The 18,164-nt window shown below is 42.5% G+C and overlaps 1 protein-coding gene across 7 annotated transcripts in view; it reads right to left on the minus strand.

The window, feature by feature from the left end:
- The window catches only part of MAST2 (microtubule associated serine/threonine kinase 2), a 262,907-nt gene that overhangs the window by 234,154 nt on the left and 10,589 nt on the right, over positions 1–18,164 (minus strand). For all 7 annotated transcript variants that reach the window (XM_033226564.1, XM_033226569.1, XM_033226568.1 and 4 more), the window contains exons 2-3: positions 7,022–7,169; positions 166–308 (exon numbers count right to left, since the gene is read on the minus strand). In XM_033226564.1, coding sequence (XP_033082455.1) covers positions 166–308; positions 7,022–7,169 — 291 coding nt within the window. The remainder of the gene's footprint in view (positions 1–165; positions 309–7,021; positions 7,170–18,164) is intronic.

The raw sequence follows: 18,164 nt of genomic DNA on the forward strand, positions 1-18,164 counted from the left end.
CTATCTCTAAAAAAAAAAGAAATTAATAAATGCATTCTGTTCCATACTTCATTTTGGGAAACTGAATTCTCCACATCTGAAAAAGGAAAAGGAATAGATGTTGCAATGACAAATGACAATCAAGCATTTTTCATAGAGCAAAACGCCACCTTTATGAACACTTACCAGGCCAGCAGTAAGAGAAGGTGCAGATTGTCCAAGGGACTGGTTTCTCATTCGAACTAGGTTTGATGCTTCTCCTGACGACTGCCAAGTCACCTGTCCCACACTGCTATGTACACTGCTGGACAAAGGGAGCAGTTGCTTACCTTCAAACACAAAGTTTGGAAAATATACATGTAATTATGATAAACGAATGAAAAAATACAAATACAATGATATCAAGTGTATAAAATCATACTGATACAAAGTAAAATTGTTCACATCCATTTTAGAATCTATTAAGATTTCCAACTATCCATTAAAAATTGTGACTGTCCTGGTGGTGAGGATAATGGCAAGTGGAACACTGAAATGGATCAACTATTTTATGTTCTCTATAATATTCACCACATGCCAGCCTCCCACTCTGACACCCAAACTAGCAGTCTAGGAGTTTCCCAATCCCTTCTAGCCTACATAGTTTCTCATCAACTCAATGTAACATTAGAGATGCAAGTTTCCAGCAGGCAAACAATGAATCTATTCTGTTCTCACCAGACTCCACGTGCTCAGTTCATGTTTACTGTCTGCCTTAATCTCAATGAAAGAGAGTCTCAATGAAAGATTTTTTTTTTTTTTTTGAGACAGAGTCTCACTGTCACCCAGCCTGGAGTGGTGTGGAGTGATCTAGGCTCACTGCAACCTCTGCCTCCCAGGCTCAAGTGATTCTCCTGCCTCAGCCTCCTGAGTAGCTGGGACTACAGGCATGTACCACCACACCTGGCTGATGTTTTATATTTTTAGTAGTAGAGATGGGGTTTTGCCATGTTAGCCAGGTGGGTCTCCAACTCCTGATCTCAGGTGATGTGCCTGCCTTGGCCTCCCAAAATGCTGGGATTACAGGCATGAGCCACCGCACCCAGCCTGCAGTGACTTTCTAACTGAGGTGAAGGTCTCATTTCTCCCCTTCTTCACACCATTCTTCACACTTTTGCTTATGATCTAACCAACAAAAATGTGTTCATGTCATTTCCTTCCTTACTATTTGAAGAAATTATGCCAGATATTTTGGCATTATGAAAAAGACCCTCCATGAATCCAGATTATCTTTCTGGCCTCATCTCCTTCAACTCTTTTCCACACTTATTCACTCACTCAACTTCAATATTATGCCCTGCACTTTCCCCTGGCTTTATCATGATCACTTGACTCACTTGAAAACCCTTCCTGTGCCTGGCAAAATCTTAGTCATGAAAATACCCAATGTAGTAAAGAAAGGGTTTGGGGGATATTTTTGTTTTTGCTGCCAACAAAATATGATACCATTCATTTGGAGAACAATTTAGCAAAGCTAACCACAGAAGAAAATTAAGACATAGAAGAAAGTAAAAATTAACAAAGACTTCAGGACAGGTGTTGTGGCTCATACCTGTAATCCCAGCACTTTGGGAGGCTGAAGCAGGAGGATCACTTGGGCCCAAGAGTTCAAGACCAGCCTGACATAGCAAGACCCCATCTCCAAGAAAAAAAAAAAAAAAAGCCAGACACAGTGGTGTGTGCCTGTGGTCCCAGCTACTTAGGAGGCTGAGGAGAAGTGGGGAGGATCACCTGAGCTCAGGTAGTCAAGGCTTCAGTGAGCCATGGTCATGTCACTGCACTTTAGCCTGGGAAACAGAATAAGATGTCTCAAAAAATTTAAAAAAAAGGAAAGACTTCACTTTGACATAATGCATGTTTTTGTAGTGAATTTTTTTTTTTTTTTTTTTTTTTTTTGAGACAGAGTCTTGCTCTGTCGCCCAGGCTAGAGTGCAGTGGTGCGATCTCCACTCACTGCAAGCTCCGCCTCCCGGGTTCACGCCATTCTCCTGCCTCAGCCTCCCGAGTAGCTGGGACTACAGGTGCCTGCCACCGTGCCCGGCTAATTTTTGTATTTTTAGTAGAGACGGGGTTTCACCGTGTTAGTCAGGATAGTCTCGATCTCCTGACCTCATGATCCACCTGTCTCGGCCTCCCAAAGTGCTGGGATTACAGGTGTGAGCCACCGCGCCCGGCCTGTAGTGAAATTTTTTAATAACTAGCATGTTTTATTAGAAAATTACAATATATTTTTAAAATCTAGATAAGTTTTCAAGTTTCAAGTGTACCTTTTACTGGAAAGTCTTTCCATAAAGCCCTCCACAAAAATAATAATGATGATGATGATGGTTCTCTGCTCAAAACATCCATAAGCCCAGAGTAGAGCCTGTCTGCCTGCCTTCTTTCCTTCATTCTGCAAATGTGCATTTCTCCAGACGACCTGTCTACTTCTCACCTATTAATTCTAAAGGAAAGTCTTAACTTATCCTATTTACACAAAGATTACTATCATCTCTCTCTTCAAAATAAAGGCCTGCTTGGAAAGAGGCTTACACAGTATAGAAGAAACCTATTTGAGTATACACCAGTAAAGACTGAAGCATACCGCAGACTGCCAAGAACTTGAGGAAAATAAAGAAAACAGAAGGAATGACATAAACAAACAGAATAACAAGCAGCTCTTTAGTAAATAAATAACACAGAAAAAAAGAAAACCTCTTAAAAATTCCAACTACTATTCTTATAATAATTCAAGAGGCTACTGCATAAAACATTCTCAGTTAAAGATGGCAGACCAAACACATGCTTTTATCTTTTGTCCTCCAGGAAACACCATAAAAATGAGACAAAAAAAGTACTCTAGGTGGGGTGTGGTGGCTCATGCCTGTAATCCCAGGACTTTGGGAGGCCAAGGCAGGCAGATCCCAAGGTCAAGAGATTGAGACCACTCTGGCCAACATGGTGAAACCCCATCTCTACTAAAAATACAAAAATTAGCTAGGTGTGGTGGCATGGCACCTGTAGTCCCAGCTACTCAGGAGGCTGAGGCAGGAGAATGGCTTGAACCAGGGAGGCAGAGGTTGCAGTGAGCCGAGATCGAGCCACTGCACTCCAGTCTGAGGACAGAGTGAGACTCTGTCAAAAAAAAAAAAAAAAGCAAGCAAACAAAGGCCATAATGACAGAAACGGACAGATACTGACAATGAGAGGGTAAAAAAACTGGGGGGGAATCTAAAGCAGATAGGTGGATCATAACCAATGGAACTCGGCAAAGAAAGGTATAAGCTATAGTAAGCATGGAGGGGATTGCAATTAAGTGGAGTATCTGGCCTGGCCTGGTGGCTCAAGCCTATAATCCCAGCTCTTTAGGAGGCCGAGGCAGGAATGCTTGAGGTCAGGAGTTCAAGACCAGCCTGGGAAACACGGCGAAACCCCCTCTCTACTAAAAATACAAAAATTTGCTGGGTGTGGTGGTATACAACTGGAGTAGGAGGATCACTTAAGCCTAGAAGGCAGTGAGCTGAGATCACACCACTGCACTCCAGCCTGGGTAACAGAGGAGACCCCGTCTCAAAAAAAAAGTGAGGTATCGGCCGGGCGCGGTGGCTCAAGCCTGTAATCCCAGCACTTTGGGAGGCCGAGACGGGCGGATCACGAGGTCAGGAGATTGAGACCATCCTGGCTAACACGGTGAAACCCCGTCTCTACTAAAAATACAAAAACTAGCCGGGGGAGGTGGCGGGCGCCTGTAGTCCCAGCTACTCGGGAGGCTGAGGCAGGAGAATGGCATAAACCTGGGAGGCGGAGCTTGCAGTGAGCTGAGATCTGGCCACTGCACTCCAGTCCGGGCGACAGAGCGAGACTCCGCCTCAAAAAAAAAAAAAAAAAAAAAGTGAGGTATCATCTGCCCTGCAAACTCTTAGACTGAGCACTCAGAAATGAAAAACACCCCAAAAGTCATAAAGTAAGACATAGGCTGAAATCAGATAAATGGAAAATTCCACAGAAAGAACAGTCAAACACAACCACATTTCAAGAATGTACCCAGTAGCCACGCAGTTACCTCACAGGATAAAAGGGATTTAGCATTTCAGAACAAAACACTGAATATTCTGGTTGTTAGGTGCTCAAAAGAAAGAGTTGATCCAGGGAAGAAAATTTTTTACTGTTTTTTGTTTTGCTTTGTTTTGGAGACAGTGTTTCACTCTGTCACCCAGGCTGGAGTGTAATGATGCTCACTCAGTCTCCACCTCCTGCATTCTAGCAATTCTTGTGCCTCAGCCTCCAGAGTGGCTGGGACCACAGGCATATACCACTATGCCCAGCTAATCTTTGTATTTTTAGTAGAGACAGGGTTTTGCCATGTTGGCCAGGCTAGTCTTGAACTCCTGACCTCAGGTGATCTGCTTGCCTTGATCTCCCAAAGTGCTGTGATTACAGGCATGAGCCACCACACCCAGTCACATTTTTAAATCAAAAATCTAATTTAGTCATGACAATCAGAAGATAATCACATCCCAGCCAGGCGTGGTAGCTCACCTCCCACCTGTAATCCCAGCACTTTGGGAGGTCAAGGCAGGCAGATCACCTGAAGACAGGAGTTCAAGAGCGGCCTGGCCAACACGGTGAAACCCTGTCTCTACTAAAAATAAAAAAATTAGCCAGGCATGGTGGTGCGCGCCTGTGATCCCAGCTACTCAGGACGCTGAAGCAGGAGAATCGCTTGAACCTGGAAGGTGGAGGTTGCAGTGAGCAGAGATCATGCCACTAAACTCCAGCCTGGGCAACAAAGTGAGACTCTGTCTCAAAAAAAAAGAGAAGATAATCACATCCTTTAAAAAAAAAAAAGAGGAGAATGCCATGAAAAACCAAACAAGAAATGGCTCTATGTAACTAATATATGATCAGCAAAAATAAAAATTTAAGTATAAGAGGCCGGGTGCAGTGGTTCACGCCTGTAATCCCAGCACTATGGAGACTGAGGCTGGCGGATCACAAGGTCAGGAGATTGAGACCACCCTGGCCAACACAGTGAAACTCCGTCTCCACTAAAAATACACAAAATTAGCAGGGTGTGGTGGCAGACGCCTGTAGTCCCAGCTACTCGGAGGCTGAGGCAGGAGAATGGCATAAACCTGGGAGGCGGAGCTTGCAGTGAGCTGAGATCTGGCCACTGCACTCCAGTCCGGGCGACAGAGCAAGACTCCGCCTCAAAAAAAAAAAAAAAAAAAAAGTGAGGTATCATCTGCCCTGCAAACTCTTAGACTGAGCACTCAGAAATGAAAAACACCCCAAAAGTCATAAAGTAAGACATAGGCTGAAATCAGATAAATGGAAAATTCCACAGAAAGAACAGTCAAACACAACCACATTTCAAGAATGTACCCAGTAGCCACGCAGTTACCTCACAGGATAAAAGGATTTAGCATTTCAGAACAAAACACTGAATATTCTGGTTGTTAGGTGCTCAAAAGAAAGAGTTGATCCAGGGAAGAAAATTTTTTACTGTTTTTTGTTTTGCTTTGTTTTGGAGACAGTGTTTCACTCTGTCACCCAGGCTGGAGTGTAATGATGCTCACTCAGTCTCCACCTCCTGCATTCTAGCAATTCTTGTGCCTCAGCCTCCAGAGTGGCTGGGACCACAGGCATATACCACTATGCCCAGCTAATCTTTGTATTTTTAGTAGAGACAGGGTTTTGCCATGTTGGCCAGGCTAGTCTTGAACTCCTGACCTCAGGTGATCTGCTTGCCTTGATCTCCCAAAGTGCTGTGATTACAGGCATGAGCCACCACACCCAGTCACATTTTTAAATCAAAAATCTAATTTAGTCATGACAATCAGAAGATAATCACATCCCAGCCAGGCGTGGTAGCTCACCTCCCACCTGTAATCCCAGCACTTTGGGAGGTCAAGGCAGGCAGATCACCTGAAGACAGGAGTTCAAGAGCGGCCTGGCCAACACGGTGAAACCCTGTCTCTACTAAAAATAAAAAAATTAGCCAGGCATGGTGGTGCGCGCCTGTGATCCCAGCTACTCAGGACGCTGAAGCAGGAGAATCGCTTGAACCTGGAAGGTGGAGGTTGCAGTGAGCAGAGATCATGCCACTAAACTCCAGCCTGGGCAACAAAGTGAGACTCTGTCTCAAAAAAAAAGAGAAGATAATCACATCCTTTAAAAAAAAAAAAGAGGAGAATGCCATGAAAAACCAAACAAGAAATGGCTCTATGTAACTAAATATATGATCAGCAAAAATAAAAATTTAAGTATAAGAGGCCGGGTGCAGTGGTTCACGCCTGTAATCCCAGCACTATGGGAGACTGAGGCTGGCGGATCACAAGGTCAGGAGATTGAGACCACCCTGGCCAACACAGTGAAACTCCGTCTCCACTAAAAATACACAAAATTAGCAGGGTGTGGTGGCAGACACCTGTAGTCCCAGCTACTCGGGAGGCTGAGGCAGGAGAATAGCATGAACTCGGGAGGCGGAGCTTGCAGTGAGCCAAGATCGGACCACTGCACTCCAGCCTGGGCTACAGAGCGAGACTCCATCTCAAAAAAAAAAAAGAAAAGAAAAGAATTATGCCACAATGCACAATGTAATTGCTTCCTTTTGTACTGCGACTTCTTCGTACAATTTTTCCCCCTGAATTTTTTAGGTGTGTTTTCTTTGAAGGAGGTAGAGAGGCCACTATGAGTTTTAGGTTTTGAGAATGAAGAAAAAAAGAAAATCTAGAGCAGCAAAGAATGTAAAGTCTACAGAAATGGGCAGAAAGCAAAAATCAGAATAAGAGAGAGTGACCAGTAGTGGTGATCAACCAAGAAATACCTATCAGGTCCTGCAGGTTAGCAATTAGAGATTCCACGAGGAAGAAGTAAGGAGAGGAAGACAGCCTTACCATAAGTGTTCTATACAGGACTACTACCAGAGAAGAAACTGTCAAGATGCCACGTCAATTAACATACCCTTAAATATTGACCACACAGTCTCACATTTCTTAAAAAAACAAAATCAGATATTTACCCGACAGAGAGCTGGCCAGGTTTCCTCTCCATAACTTACAATCATCTTGACTCAGTTGTCGCTGAAGTTTAACTTTTCCAGTAGATGAAAATATGTCAGGATTACTGAGTTTCCTGAAGAGCAGGGGACTAAGTCCAGTTACGACATCCTTCAAAGAGAAAAAGAGTAAAACATGAGTCTTTAATATCTGCTGTGAAGTATAAAAACTTTATATTAAACATCTCTACAACATTCACTACAATTTAAAACTGCCAACATATTATACTTCCCCCTCAATAGCTAAAACCAGAAACATATTTCTTAGTTTTTTAAAAGCTGGGTATGCTGTAAAGGACACAGAATATTGATTACAAAATGACAAAGGAAAAATAGGTGAGAAAGGTCATGGGATGACAGACATTTTGACCAGATATATTATTCATAATGAGTACACTTCTTAGTTAACTTTATTTATGTTTCTCCTTTTATTCATACCCTTCCTATATCCAATAAAGAAAAGCATATTTTAGTTTTAAAAAAATCATTAAATGGTAGACTTTACCTAATATACAAAGTTAGAAATATCTCTAACATTCAATCAATGCTAAAATTAATCTTAGAGCTTTCTTTATATGCCTATAAGAGGAGCAAAATACAGGTTTTCAAAGAAAATACTATGAAAAACTACAGGTAATACGAAACATTGACAGAACCTTCCCATTCCACTCCAACGCCTCTTTCTCCTCATTCAGTAGGCAGTATCCAACAATATCATCAACATGTAGACATTTTTAAGCCAACATCCAATCAGGAGTATTATAATAAATAAGAAACTTTTGAAAAAAATAAGCCCAATGAGGTATATCTATTATATGTCAATGAAGGAAGCTATAACAAATACAGATAAGTAACACATCAAACTGATCTAGACAGTACAGAGACAAGAACCATAAGAGAATAACTGGCCCGGGTGCAGTAGTTCACGCCTGCAATCCCAGCACTTTGGGAGGCTGAGGCGGGTGGATCACGAGGTCAGGAGTTTAAGACCAGACTGGCCAAGATGATGAAACCCCATCTCTACTAAAAATACAAAAATTAGTCCGGCGTGGTGGTGGGCGCCTGTAACCCCAGCTTACTCGGGAGGCTGAGACAGAGAATTGCTTGAACCCAGGAGGCAGAGGTTGCAGTGAGCCAAGATCGCATCACTGCACTCTAACCTGGACAACAGAACAAGACTCCGTCTCAAAAAAAAAAGAGAATAACTGACCCCATGTCACCTGCCATTTGAAAAACAAGCTTCAAGTAACTGGCACCACAGCAATACTAAAAGCCACAAGGGGCAAAAAAGGAGGAAATTTCCAGTTCTCTAAGATTTTAAAAAAAAAAAAAAAAAACAGAAAGAAAACAAATTCTATACAGTTATATACTGTGATTAGTGAGTTGAAAAAAATGGAAAGTACTAATACTGGTTGGTGGTGACCAGTCAAAACATGACTCACAAATGCCCAAACATAAAAGAAGAGTGAAGTTGGTGAAGAAAAATACCTGAAAAGAAGAAAAAGACAATTTCAAAACATGGTGGTAAGTGAATAAAAGGATAAAGGAGGATATTGAGGCACTGAATCAAACAACTGATGTGTCCAGGCACCTAACTGTAGTAGGAGTGAGCAGTGAGACAGGGGGAACGGGAAATAGAACTTAATGCAAAAACAGAAGGCAGCAAGGGAACAGCTTGTATTTGCACTATTTGGCATGTCAAGAAAGAAACAGTACCTATGGATCAAGGAGAAACCAGGGAAGCAAGCAGAGCTTGGACTAATGCTGGTAACCCATTAAAGAGGGTTGGCCACTCACAAAGGTGACAAGCACAGCAAGAAGCTCTAGGTAGAGAGAACTGAGGAGGCCTTGGAAGACATCAAGCTAAAGTGGATATCCTCTATGAAGGCAATGTGGAGAGGAAAAGATCCTATCTCAAAAAAACTTAGAACCAGCTGCATGGGAGAACCAGCATTTGGATGCCTGCTACACTATATGGATGAATAATCCATCTTGGCCAGAAAAAGAACAATCAAGAAAGAATTAGATCAGTACCAATTAAGAGAAATATATATACTTTTCAATCTCCCTATTCCCTCCCACAAGACACCAAAGGAAAGAAACCAGAAAACAGAGGAGAGGAGAAAAGAAAGAGAGGATCACAACCCTTCTTATTGCAAGTCTCTTTGAGTCGAAACCTAGCAAAGGAAAGGAAATATAAATTAAATATGCAATTTGAGCTTTTCAGCTAGGATTTTTAACTTTTACTGAAGTATATTACTCATTTTAGAAAAGTACACATACCTAAGCAGAGAACTCAATGAATTTTCACAAATTGAACATACCCACTAAGCAGCATCAACATTAAAACACTGAAAATAGTCAGGCACGGTGGCTCATGCCTGTAATCTCAGAACTCTGGCAGGCTGAGGTGGGCAGATCACTTGAGGTCAAGAGTTCAAGACCAGCCTGGCCAACATGGCAAAACCCCATCTCTACTAAAAATACAAAAATTAGCTGGGCGTGATGGCACGTGCCTGTAATCCCAGCTACTCAGGAGGCTGAGGCACAAGAATCGCATGAACCTGGGAGGCGGAGGTTGCAATGAGCTGAGATCACGCCACTGCACTCAAGATTCTGTTGCCAAAAAAACAAACAAACAAAAAAAAAAACAGTGAAACAATATATGAATATGGTAATTCCAGAAGAGAAGAGGGCAGTAAGAACATGTGAAGAGGCCGGGCACCGTGGCTCAAGCCTGTAATCCCAACACTTTGGGAGGCCAAGGCAGGCAGATCATGAGGTTAGGAGTTTGAGACCAGCCTGGCCAACACGGTGAAACCTCATCTCTAATAAAAATACAAAAATCAGCTGGCATGGTGGTGCATGCCTGTAGTTCCAGCTACTCAGGAGGCTGAGGCACAAGCATCACTTGAACCCAAGAGGCAGAGGTTGCAGCAAGCCAAGATCCTGCCACTGCACTCCAGCCTAGCTAACAGAACGAGACTCTGTATCAAAAAAAAAGAAGAAGAAGAAATAACATACCAAAACTTCCCAAATGTGATAACAGATACAAATCCATACATCCAAAAAGTTCCGTGACTTCTAAGCAGGTTAAATTCAAAAAGGTTCATATGGAGACACATGATAACCAAACTGTCAAAGCCAATGGCAAAGAAAGAATACTCAAAGCACCAAGAGAAAAGCAACCTGTCAAATACAGGGGATCCTCAGTCAGACAAACAGCTCATATCTCATCGGAACTGTGGAGTCCAGAAGTGGGTAGGATGACATATAGAATTCTATCTTGAGCATAACTGTCCTTCAAAAATGAGGAAAAAATCAAGGCTGGGTGCAGTGGCTCACGCCTGTAATCCTAACACTTTGAGAGGCCAAGGCAGGCAGATCGCTTGAGCCCAGGAGTTTGAGACCAGCCTGGGGAACACAGCGAAACCCTTTCTGTGCAAAACACAAAAAAGTTAGCCAGGCATGGTAACATATGCCCAGCTATTCAGGAGGATGAGGCAAGAAAATTGCTTGAGCCCAGGAGGTCAGCGCTGCAGTGAGCCAAGATCGCACCACTACACTCCAGCCTGGGCAACACTCCAGCCTGGGCAACAGAGAAGACTTTGGTTCAAAAAAAAAAAAAAGAGAGAGAGAGAGAGAAATCGAGACATTTTCAGATTTAAGAAAAAAAAAAGCAGAGTCCATCACCACCACATCTGTTCTACATCAAATCCTAAAAGGCATCTTCAAGTTGAAATGAAAGAACACGAAACAGAAACTTAAAGCCATCTGAAAAAATGAAGATCCAAAAAAATATATATAAAGATCCCCAGCAAACGTAACTATATGGATAAATATCATAGCCAGTATTAATTTATTTTTTAACTCCACTTTTTTTCCCTATATGACTTAAAAGACAAAAGCGTAACAAAAATTTTAAATCTATGATATTTAGCACACAATGAATAAAGATGTAATCTGCCATAAAACAACATATCAAGGAAATGGAGCTATACAGGAATAAAGTTTTTGTATACTACTGAAGTTAAACTGGTACCATTTCAAACTAGACTATTATAAATTTAGTATGTTACATGTAATCCCCATAGCAACCAAAAAAAGAAAAATTCTAAAAAATACATACAAAAGGAAGTGAGAAAAGATCCCCTTGATCCAGTTTTGCTTTGGTTGCCTGTGCATATGGGGTATTTATTGCTCAATAAATTTTTGCCCAAACCGATATCCCGGCAAGTTTCCCCAAAGTTTTCTTTTAGTAGTTTCAGAGTCTGAAGTTTAAGATTTAAATCTTTAATACATTTTGATTTGATTTTTGTATATAGTAAGAGATAGGGATCTAGCTTCACTCTTCTGCATGTAGCTATCTGCATATAGATTTCCAGTTTTCCGAGAACCATTTATTGTACAGACTGTCCTTTTGCCAAAGTATGTTCCTGGCACCTCTGTCAAAAACCAGTTCACTGTAAATGTATGGATTTATTAATGGGTTCTCTATTCTGTTCCACTGGTCTATGTTTGTTTTTACATCAGTACCATGCTGTTTTGGTTACCATAGCTTTCTAGTATAATTTCAAGTCAGGTAATGTGATTTCTCCAGTTTTCTTCTTTATGTTGAAGATAGCTGTGGCTATTCTGAGTCCTCTGTGGTTTCACATAAATTTTAGAATTGTTTTTTCTATTTCTGTGGAGAATGTCATTTGTATTTTGAATATGGATTGTATTGAATCTGTAGATTGCTTTGGGTACTATGGACTTTTTTTTTTTTTTGAGACAGAGTCTTGCTCTGTCGTCCAGGCTGGAGTGCAGTGGCCGGATCTCAGCTCACTGCAAGCTCTGCCTCCTGGGTTTATGCCATTCTCCTGCCTCAGCCTCCCGAGTAGCTGGGACCACAGGCGCCCGCCACCACGCCTGGCTAATTTTTTTGTATTTTTAGTAGAGATGGGGTTTCACCGTGTTAGTCAGGATGGTCTCAATCTCCTGATCTCATGATCCACCTGCCTCGGCCTCCTGAAGTGCCTCCCAAAGCCCCTGTGCCCGGCCTTCAGATAATTTCTTATTGCTCATTAACATCCTTTTCTTTCAGATTGAAGAACTCCCTTTAGCATTTCTGTGGGACAGGTCTGGTGTTGATGAAATTACTCAGCTTCTCTGTCCTGTAAAGTCATTATTTCTCCTTCATGTTTGAAGAATATTTTCACCGGACATACTATTCTAGGGTAAAAGTTTTTTCCATCAGCACTTTAAATATGTCATGCCACTCTCTCTTGGCCTGTAAGAGGTCTCCTCTGAAAAGTCTGGTCCCAGACATATTAAAGCTCCATTGTATGTTATTTGTGTTTTTTCTCTTACTGCTTTTTGGATCTTCATCTTTTATCTTTAGAAGTTTGATTATTAAATGCCTTGAGATAGTCTTCTTTGGGCTAAATCTGGTTGGCATTCTAGAACCTTATACTTGAATATAGAAATCTTTCTCTAAGTTTGGGAAGTTCTCTATTGTTATTCATTTCGATAAACTTTCTACCCCTATATCTCTACCTCCTCTTTAAGGCCACTAACTCTTAGATTTGCCCTTTGGAGGCTATTTTCTAGATCTTGTAGGCATGCTTTATTCCTTTTTATCTTTTTCTTCTTCTGTCTCTTCTGGCTGTGTATTTTCAAATAGCCTGTCTTCAAGCTGACTAATTCTTTCCTCTGGGGCCAGGCGCGGTGGCTCACGCCTGTGATCCCAACACTTTGTGAGGCCGAGGCAGGTAGATCACGAGGTCAGGAGATTGAGACCATCCTGGCTGACACGGTGAAATCCCATCTCTATTAAAACACAAAAAATTAGCCAGGCGTGGTGGTACACACCTGCAATCCCGGCTACTTGGGAGGCTGAGCCAGAAGAATCGCTTGAACCTGGGAGGCAGAGGTTGCAGTCAACCGAGATTGCGCCACTGCACTCTAGCCTGGGTGACAGAGTGAGACTCCATCTCAAAAAATAAATAAATAAATTATTTCTTCTGCTTAATCAGTTCTGCTATTGAAGGACTCCGATGCAATCTTCAGGATATCAACTGCATTTTTCAACTCCAGAATTTCAGCTTGATTCTTTTTAATTATTTCCGTTTCTTTGCTGAAGTTACCTGAAAGGTTTCTGATTTCTTTTTTTTTTTTTTTTTGAGGCGGAGTCTCGCTCTGTCGCCCAGGCTGGAGTGCAGTGGCCGGATCTCAGCTCACTGCAAGCTCCGCCTCCCGGGTTCACGCCATTCTCCTGCCTCAGCCTCCCGAGTAGCTGGGACTACAGGCGCCAGCCACCTCGCCCGGCTAGTTTTTGCATTTTTTAGTAGAGACGAGGTTCCACCGTGTTAGCCAGGATGGTCTCGATCTCCTGACCTCGTGATCCGCCCGTCTCGGCCTCCCAAAGTGCTGGGATTACAGGCTTGAGTCACCGCGCCCGGCCCGGTTTCTGATTTCTTTATCTGTGTTATCCTGAATGTCTTTGAATTTCTTCAAAACAGGTATTCTGAATTCTCTGTCTGAAAGGTCATGTATCTCTGTCTCTCCAGGATTGGTTCCTGGTACCTTACTTAGTTTATTTGGTCATGTTGTGTTTTCCTGGATAGTCTTAATGCTTGTGGGTATTTGTCAGTATCTGGGCACTGAAGAGTTAAATATATATTGTAGTCTTTACAATCTGGGCTTGTTTGCATCTGTTATTCTTGGGAAGACTTTCCAGGTATTTGAAGAGACTTGGGTGTTCCAATCTAAGTTTTTGGTCACTACAGCCTTATCTGCTTAGGAGGTTCCCTAAGCCCAGTAACGCTATGGTTCTTGCAGATTCACAGCTGCGAATTTTGGTCGTCCTGGATAAGATCCGCAATAATTCTCAGGATTACCAGGCAGAGACTCTTGTTTTATTCCCTAACTTTCTCCCAAAAAACTCCCTCCCCTCCCCTCCCCTCCCCTCCCCTTCTCTCTCTCTCTCTCTACCTAGCTGCCTTTCTTCGGGTTGACCTCTGCCACAGGCTGCAGACAAGCTTTTCCAGATCTCCTTCTGTGATTAGGAAAAAGGCATTTACTTGCATTCAAAATTGTTATAACCCAAAACACTGTGGGTCTAGAAGGGAAAAAAGGAGGCTATGGTTCCAGGGTGTCCATAACCAAAATAAATGGATTTCTGTATAGTTCTAAGCTAAGGACTACATTGGGGTTTGAGATCTGCGGCAGGGACTAGCTAGATGTTGACCAAGCATGACTCACCTTCCTCCTGGGCACAGGCCACATGACATTTCCCAGCCCTCCAGTAGTTAGGCATGGCCCTGAAACTGAGTTCTGGCAATGGAATAGGAGTAGAAGTGATTAATCCATTTCTAGGATTGGCCCATCCTCCACTTTCCTCAGGTGACCTTGGAAGCCATGTGTAGAAAATGGAAGCGCCTCAATTGAGGAGTCCTTCTGAATCAGTTACAGCAAGTAATGTTCTTTAATGTAAAAGACCAAAGACTGAGCTAGTCACAAAGTAACACTTTCTCTAACTGGTTAAAGGTAGAACTTAAATGTTCCTGGGTCACTTAAACAAAATCACCTTGGTAACAACGCTATGAAATAACTTAAGGACTTAAAGAAAAAAAAAAAAAAAACTATTAACAACTATTCCTAAATCCTCTGCTTTTCAAAACATTCCTGAAAGCCTAACAGATAGAAAGTCTAACAGATAGGGCGTGGTGGCTCACACATTCCTGAAAGCCTAACAGATAGAAAGCCTAACAGATAGGGCGTGGTGGCTCACACCTGTAATCCCAGCACTTAGGGAGGCTATAGCGGGCAGATTACCTAAGGTCAGGAGTTCAAGACCAGCCTGGCCAACATGGTGAAACCCCATCTCTACTAAAAATATAAAAATCAGCTGGGTGTGGTGGTGCTTGCCTGTAGTCCTAGCTACTCAGGAGGCTGAGACAGGAGAATCGCTTGAACCTGGGAGGCAGAGGTTGCAGTGAACCGAGATCACGCCATTGCACTCCAGACTGGGAGACAGCGTGAGACTCTGTTTCAAAAAAAAAAAAAGGAAATCTGGCAAAACTATATTACTTCTGCTTTGCTGAAAGAATGGCAGAGAAACTATGTAGCTTATTAATCTCCAACAAATTAATGGTTAAAGGATATATGCATCTACTATTGAGATTCACCCTTAAGGAACCTACACTAAAGCTGGTACAACTAAGATGGTATCACAGAGTTTTAACACACGGTTCCCTTGGGGTGAATTTGTTCTTTATTACATTCAAAAACCTAGGGAGTCTAAGCCAGTTACTTAATAAAGAAATCCATAACAGTTTCCCTGAAGGGGAAAATGCACAAATTAAAGCCTCCTTTCAAGCTGAGTAAAATAAGAGAACAGTTTAGTAATACCAACAAATCAAAGGTCAAGATATCTTTTTCTTTTTATTTTTGAGAGTTTCGCTCGTCGCCCAGGCTGGAGTGCAATGGCGTGATCCTGGCTCACTGCAACCTCCAACTCCCAGGATCAAGCAATTCTCCTGCCTCAGCTCCCAAGTAGCTGGAACTACAGGCGTGTGCCACCATGCTGGGCTAATTTTTGTATTTTTAGTAGAGACGGGTTTCCGCCATGTTTGCCAGGCTGGTCTCAAACTCCTGACCTCAGGTGATGTGCCTGCCTCGGCCTCCCAGAGTGCTGGGATCATAGGCGTGAGCCACCATGCCCGGCCAGTAAGTTTATTTTAAAATATTTTTCTTTCTTTAGGCCGGGTGAGGTGGCTCACGCCTGTAATCCCAGCACTTTGGGAGGGTGAGGCGGGTGGATCACCTGAGGTCAGGAGTTCAAGACCACCCCGACTAACATGGTGAAACCCTGTCTGTAATAAAAATACAAAAATTAGCCGGGCATGGTAGCAGGCGCCCATAATGCCAGCTACTCGGGAGACTAAGGCAGGAGAATTATTGAACTCGGAAGGCGGAGGTTGCAGTGAGCCAAGATCGCGCCACTGCACTCCAGCCTGAGCATCAAAGAGACTCCGTCTCAAAAATAAAATAAAAAATAAAATAAAATAAATATTTTTCTTTAATAATAACCTTTAATAATAAATTAACCTTAGCTTACTGTAATTTTTTACTTCATAGACTTTTTAATTTTTTAAAAAGGGTGTCATTCTACTGCCAAGGCTGGCGTATGGTGGCACAATCACAGCTCAGTGCAGCCTCTAACTCCTGCACTCAAGCCATTCTTCTGCCTTAGCCCCTTACATAGCTAGGACCACAGGCATGAGCCACCACACCCAGCTAATTTTTTTTCTTTTTTTTTTGAGACGGAGTCTCACTCTGTCGCCCAGGCTGGAGTGCAGTGGCCGGATCTCAGCTCACTGCAAGCTCCGCCTCCCGGGTTCATGACATTCTCCTGCCTCAACATCCCGAGTAGCTGGGACTACAGGCACCCACTACAACGCCTGGCTAATTTTGTGTATTTTTAGTAGAGACGGGTTTTCACTGTGTTAGCCAGGATGGTCTCCATCTCCTGACCTCGTGATCCACTCACCTAGGCCTCCCAAAGGGCCATACCCAGTTAATCTTTTTATTTTTTGTAGAGAGAGTCTTCCTATGTTGCCTAGGCTGGTCTCCAACTCCTAGACTCAAGCAATCCTCCCACCTCAGCCTCCCAAAGTACTGAGATTACAGGCAAGAGCCACCATGCTCAGCCTTTTTAAACTTTTTGCCTCTTCTGTAATAACACTTAGTTTAAAATACAAACACATTATACAAAATATTTTCTTTCATTATCCTTATTCTGTAAGCTTTTCTCTATTAAAAAAAATTTCTTTTTTTACTTTTTAAACTGTTTTGTTAGAAAGTAAGATACAAACATACACACTAGCCTAGACCTACACAGGGTCAAGATCATCAATATCACTGTCTTCCACCTCCACATCTTGTCCCATCAGAAGGTATTCAGGGGCAATAACGGAGCAATAATGGAGGTGACATGGAGCTGTCATCTCCTATGGTAACAATGCCTTCCCATGAACAACCCCTGAAGGATTACTTTTTCTGGTTTTTTACAGTTAACTTTTTTTCTTAATAGTAGAGGTACACTCTAAAATAACAATAGAAAGTATAATATAGTAAATACATAAACATGTAACATAGTTGTTTATTATCATCATTAGGTATTATGTGCTGTGCATGCACTAACTCTATGTACTGTACTTTTATACCACTGGCAGTGCAGTAAGTTTGTTTACACAGGCATTACCATGAACATGTAATGTGTTGCACTACAATGTTGTAATAGCTAGATGTCACTAGGCAACAGAAATTGTTCAACTCTGTTATTATCCTATGGGAAGTCAGGCATAATAGTTCATGCCTATAATCCCAACACTTTGGAAGGCCAAGGCAGAAGGATCACTTGAACTCTTGAGGCCAAGAGTTCAAGACCAGCCTGGGCAACACAGCAAGACTTCATCTCTATTAAAACAAAACAAAAAAAATTTAATAAAAAAAAATAATCTGGCCAGGCGCAGTGGTTCATGCCTGTAATCCCAGCACTTTGGGAGGCCGAGGTGGGCGGATCACCTGACGTCGGAAGTTCGAGACCAGCCTGGCCAACATGGTGAAACCCCATCTCTACTAAAAATATAAAAATTAGCCAGGTATGGTGGCAGGAGCCTGTAATCCCAGCTACTTGGGAGGCTGAGGCAGGAGAATCGTTTGAATCCAGGAGGGAGAGGTTGCAGTGAGTCAAGATGGCGCCACTGCACTCCAGCCTGGGGGACAAGAGTGAGACTTCATCTCAAAAAAAAAATTAGCTGGGCGTGGTAGCAGCTGCCTGTAATCCTAGCTACTTGGGAGGCTGAGGCAGGAGAATCGCTTGAACCCAGGAGGTGGAGGCTCCAGTGAGCTGAGATCACACCACTGCACTCCAGCCTGGGCAACAGAGCAAGACTCGGTCTCAAAAAAAAAATGATAATAACAATAATCTTATGGGACCCCCATCATATATATCATCCATCACTGACTAAAACACAATTATGCAGAACATGACTGTATTCAGAGAAAAAGAAAATGAATAGTTGCATCTATAGTGAACATATATAGATTTTTTTTCTTG

The sequence above is a fragment of the Trachypithecus francoisi genome, unplaced genomic scaffold (assembly GCF_009764315.1).
Source record: "Trachypithecus francoisi isolate TF-2019V2 unplaced genomic scaffold, Tfra_2.0 Lachesis_group12, whole genome shotgun sequence".
Classification (NCBI taxonomy): Eukaryota; Metazoa; Chordata; class Mammalia; order Primates; family Cercopithecidae; genus Trachypithecus; species Trachypithecus francoisi.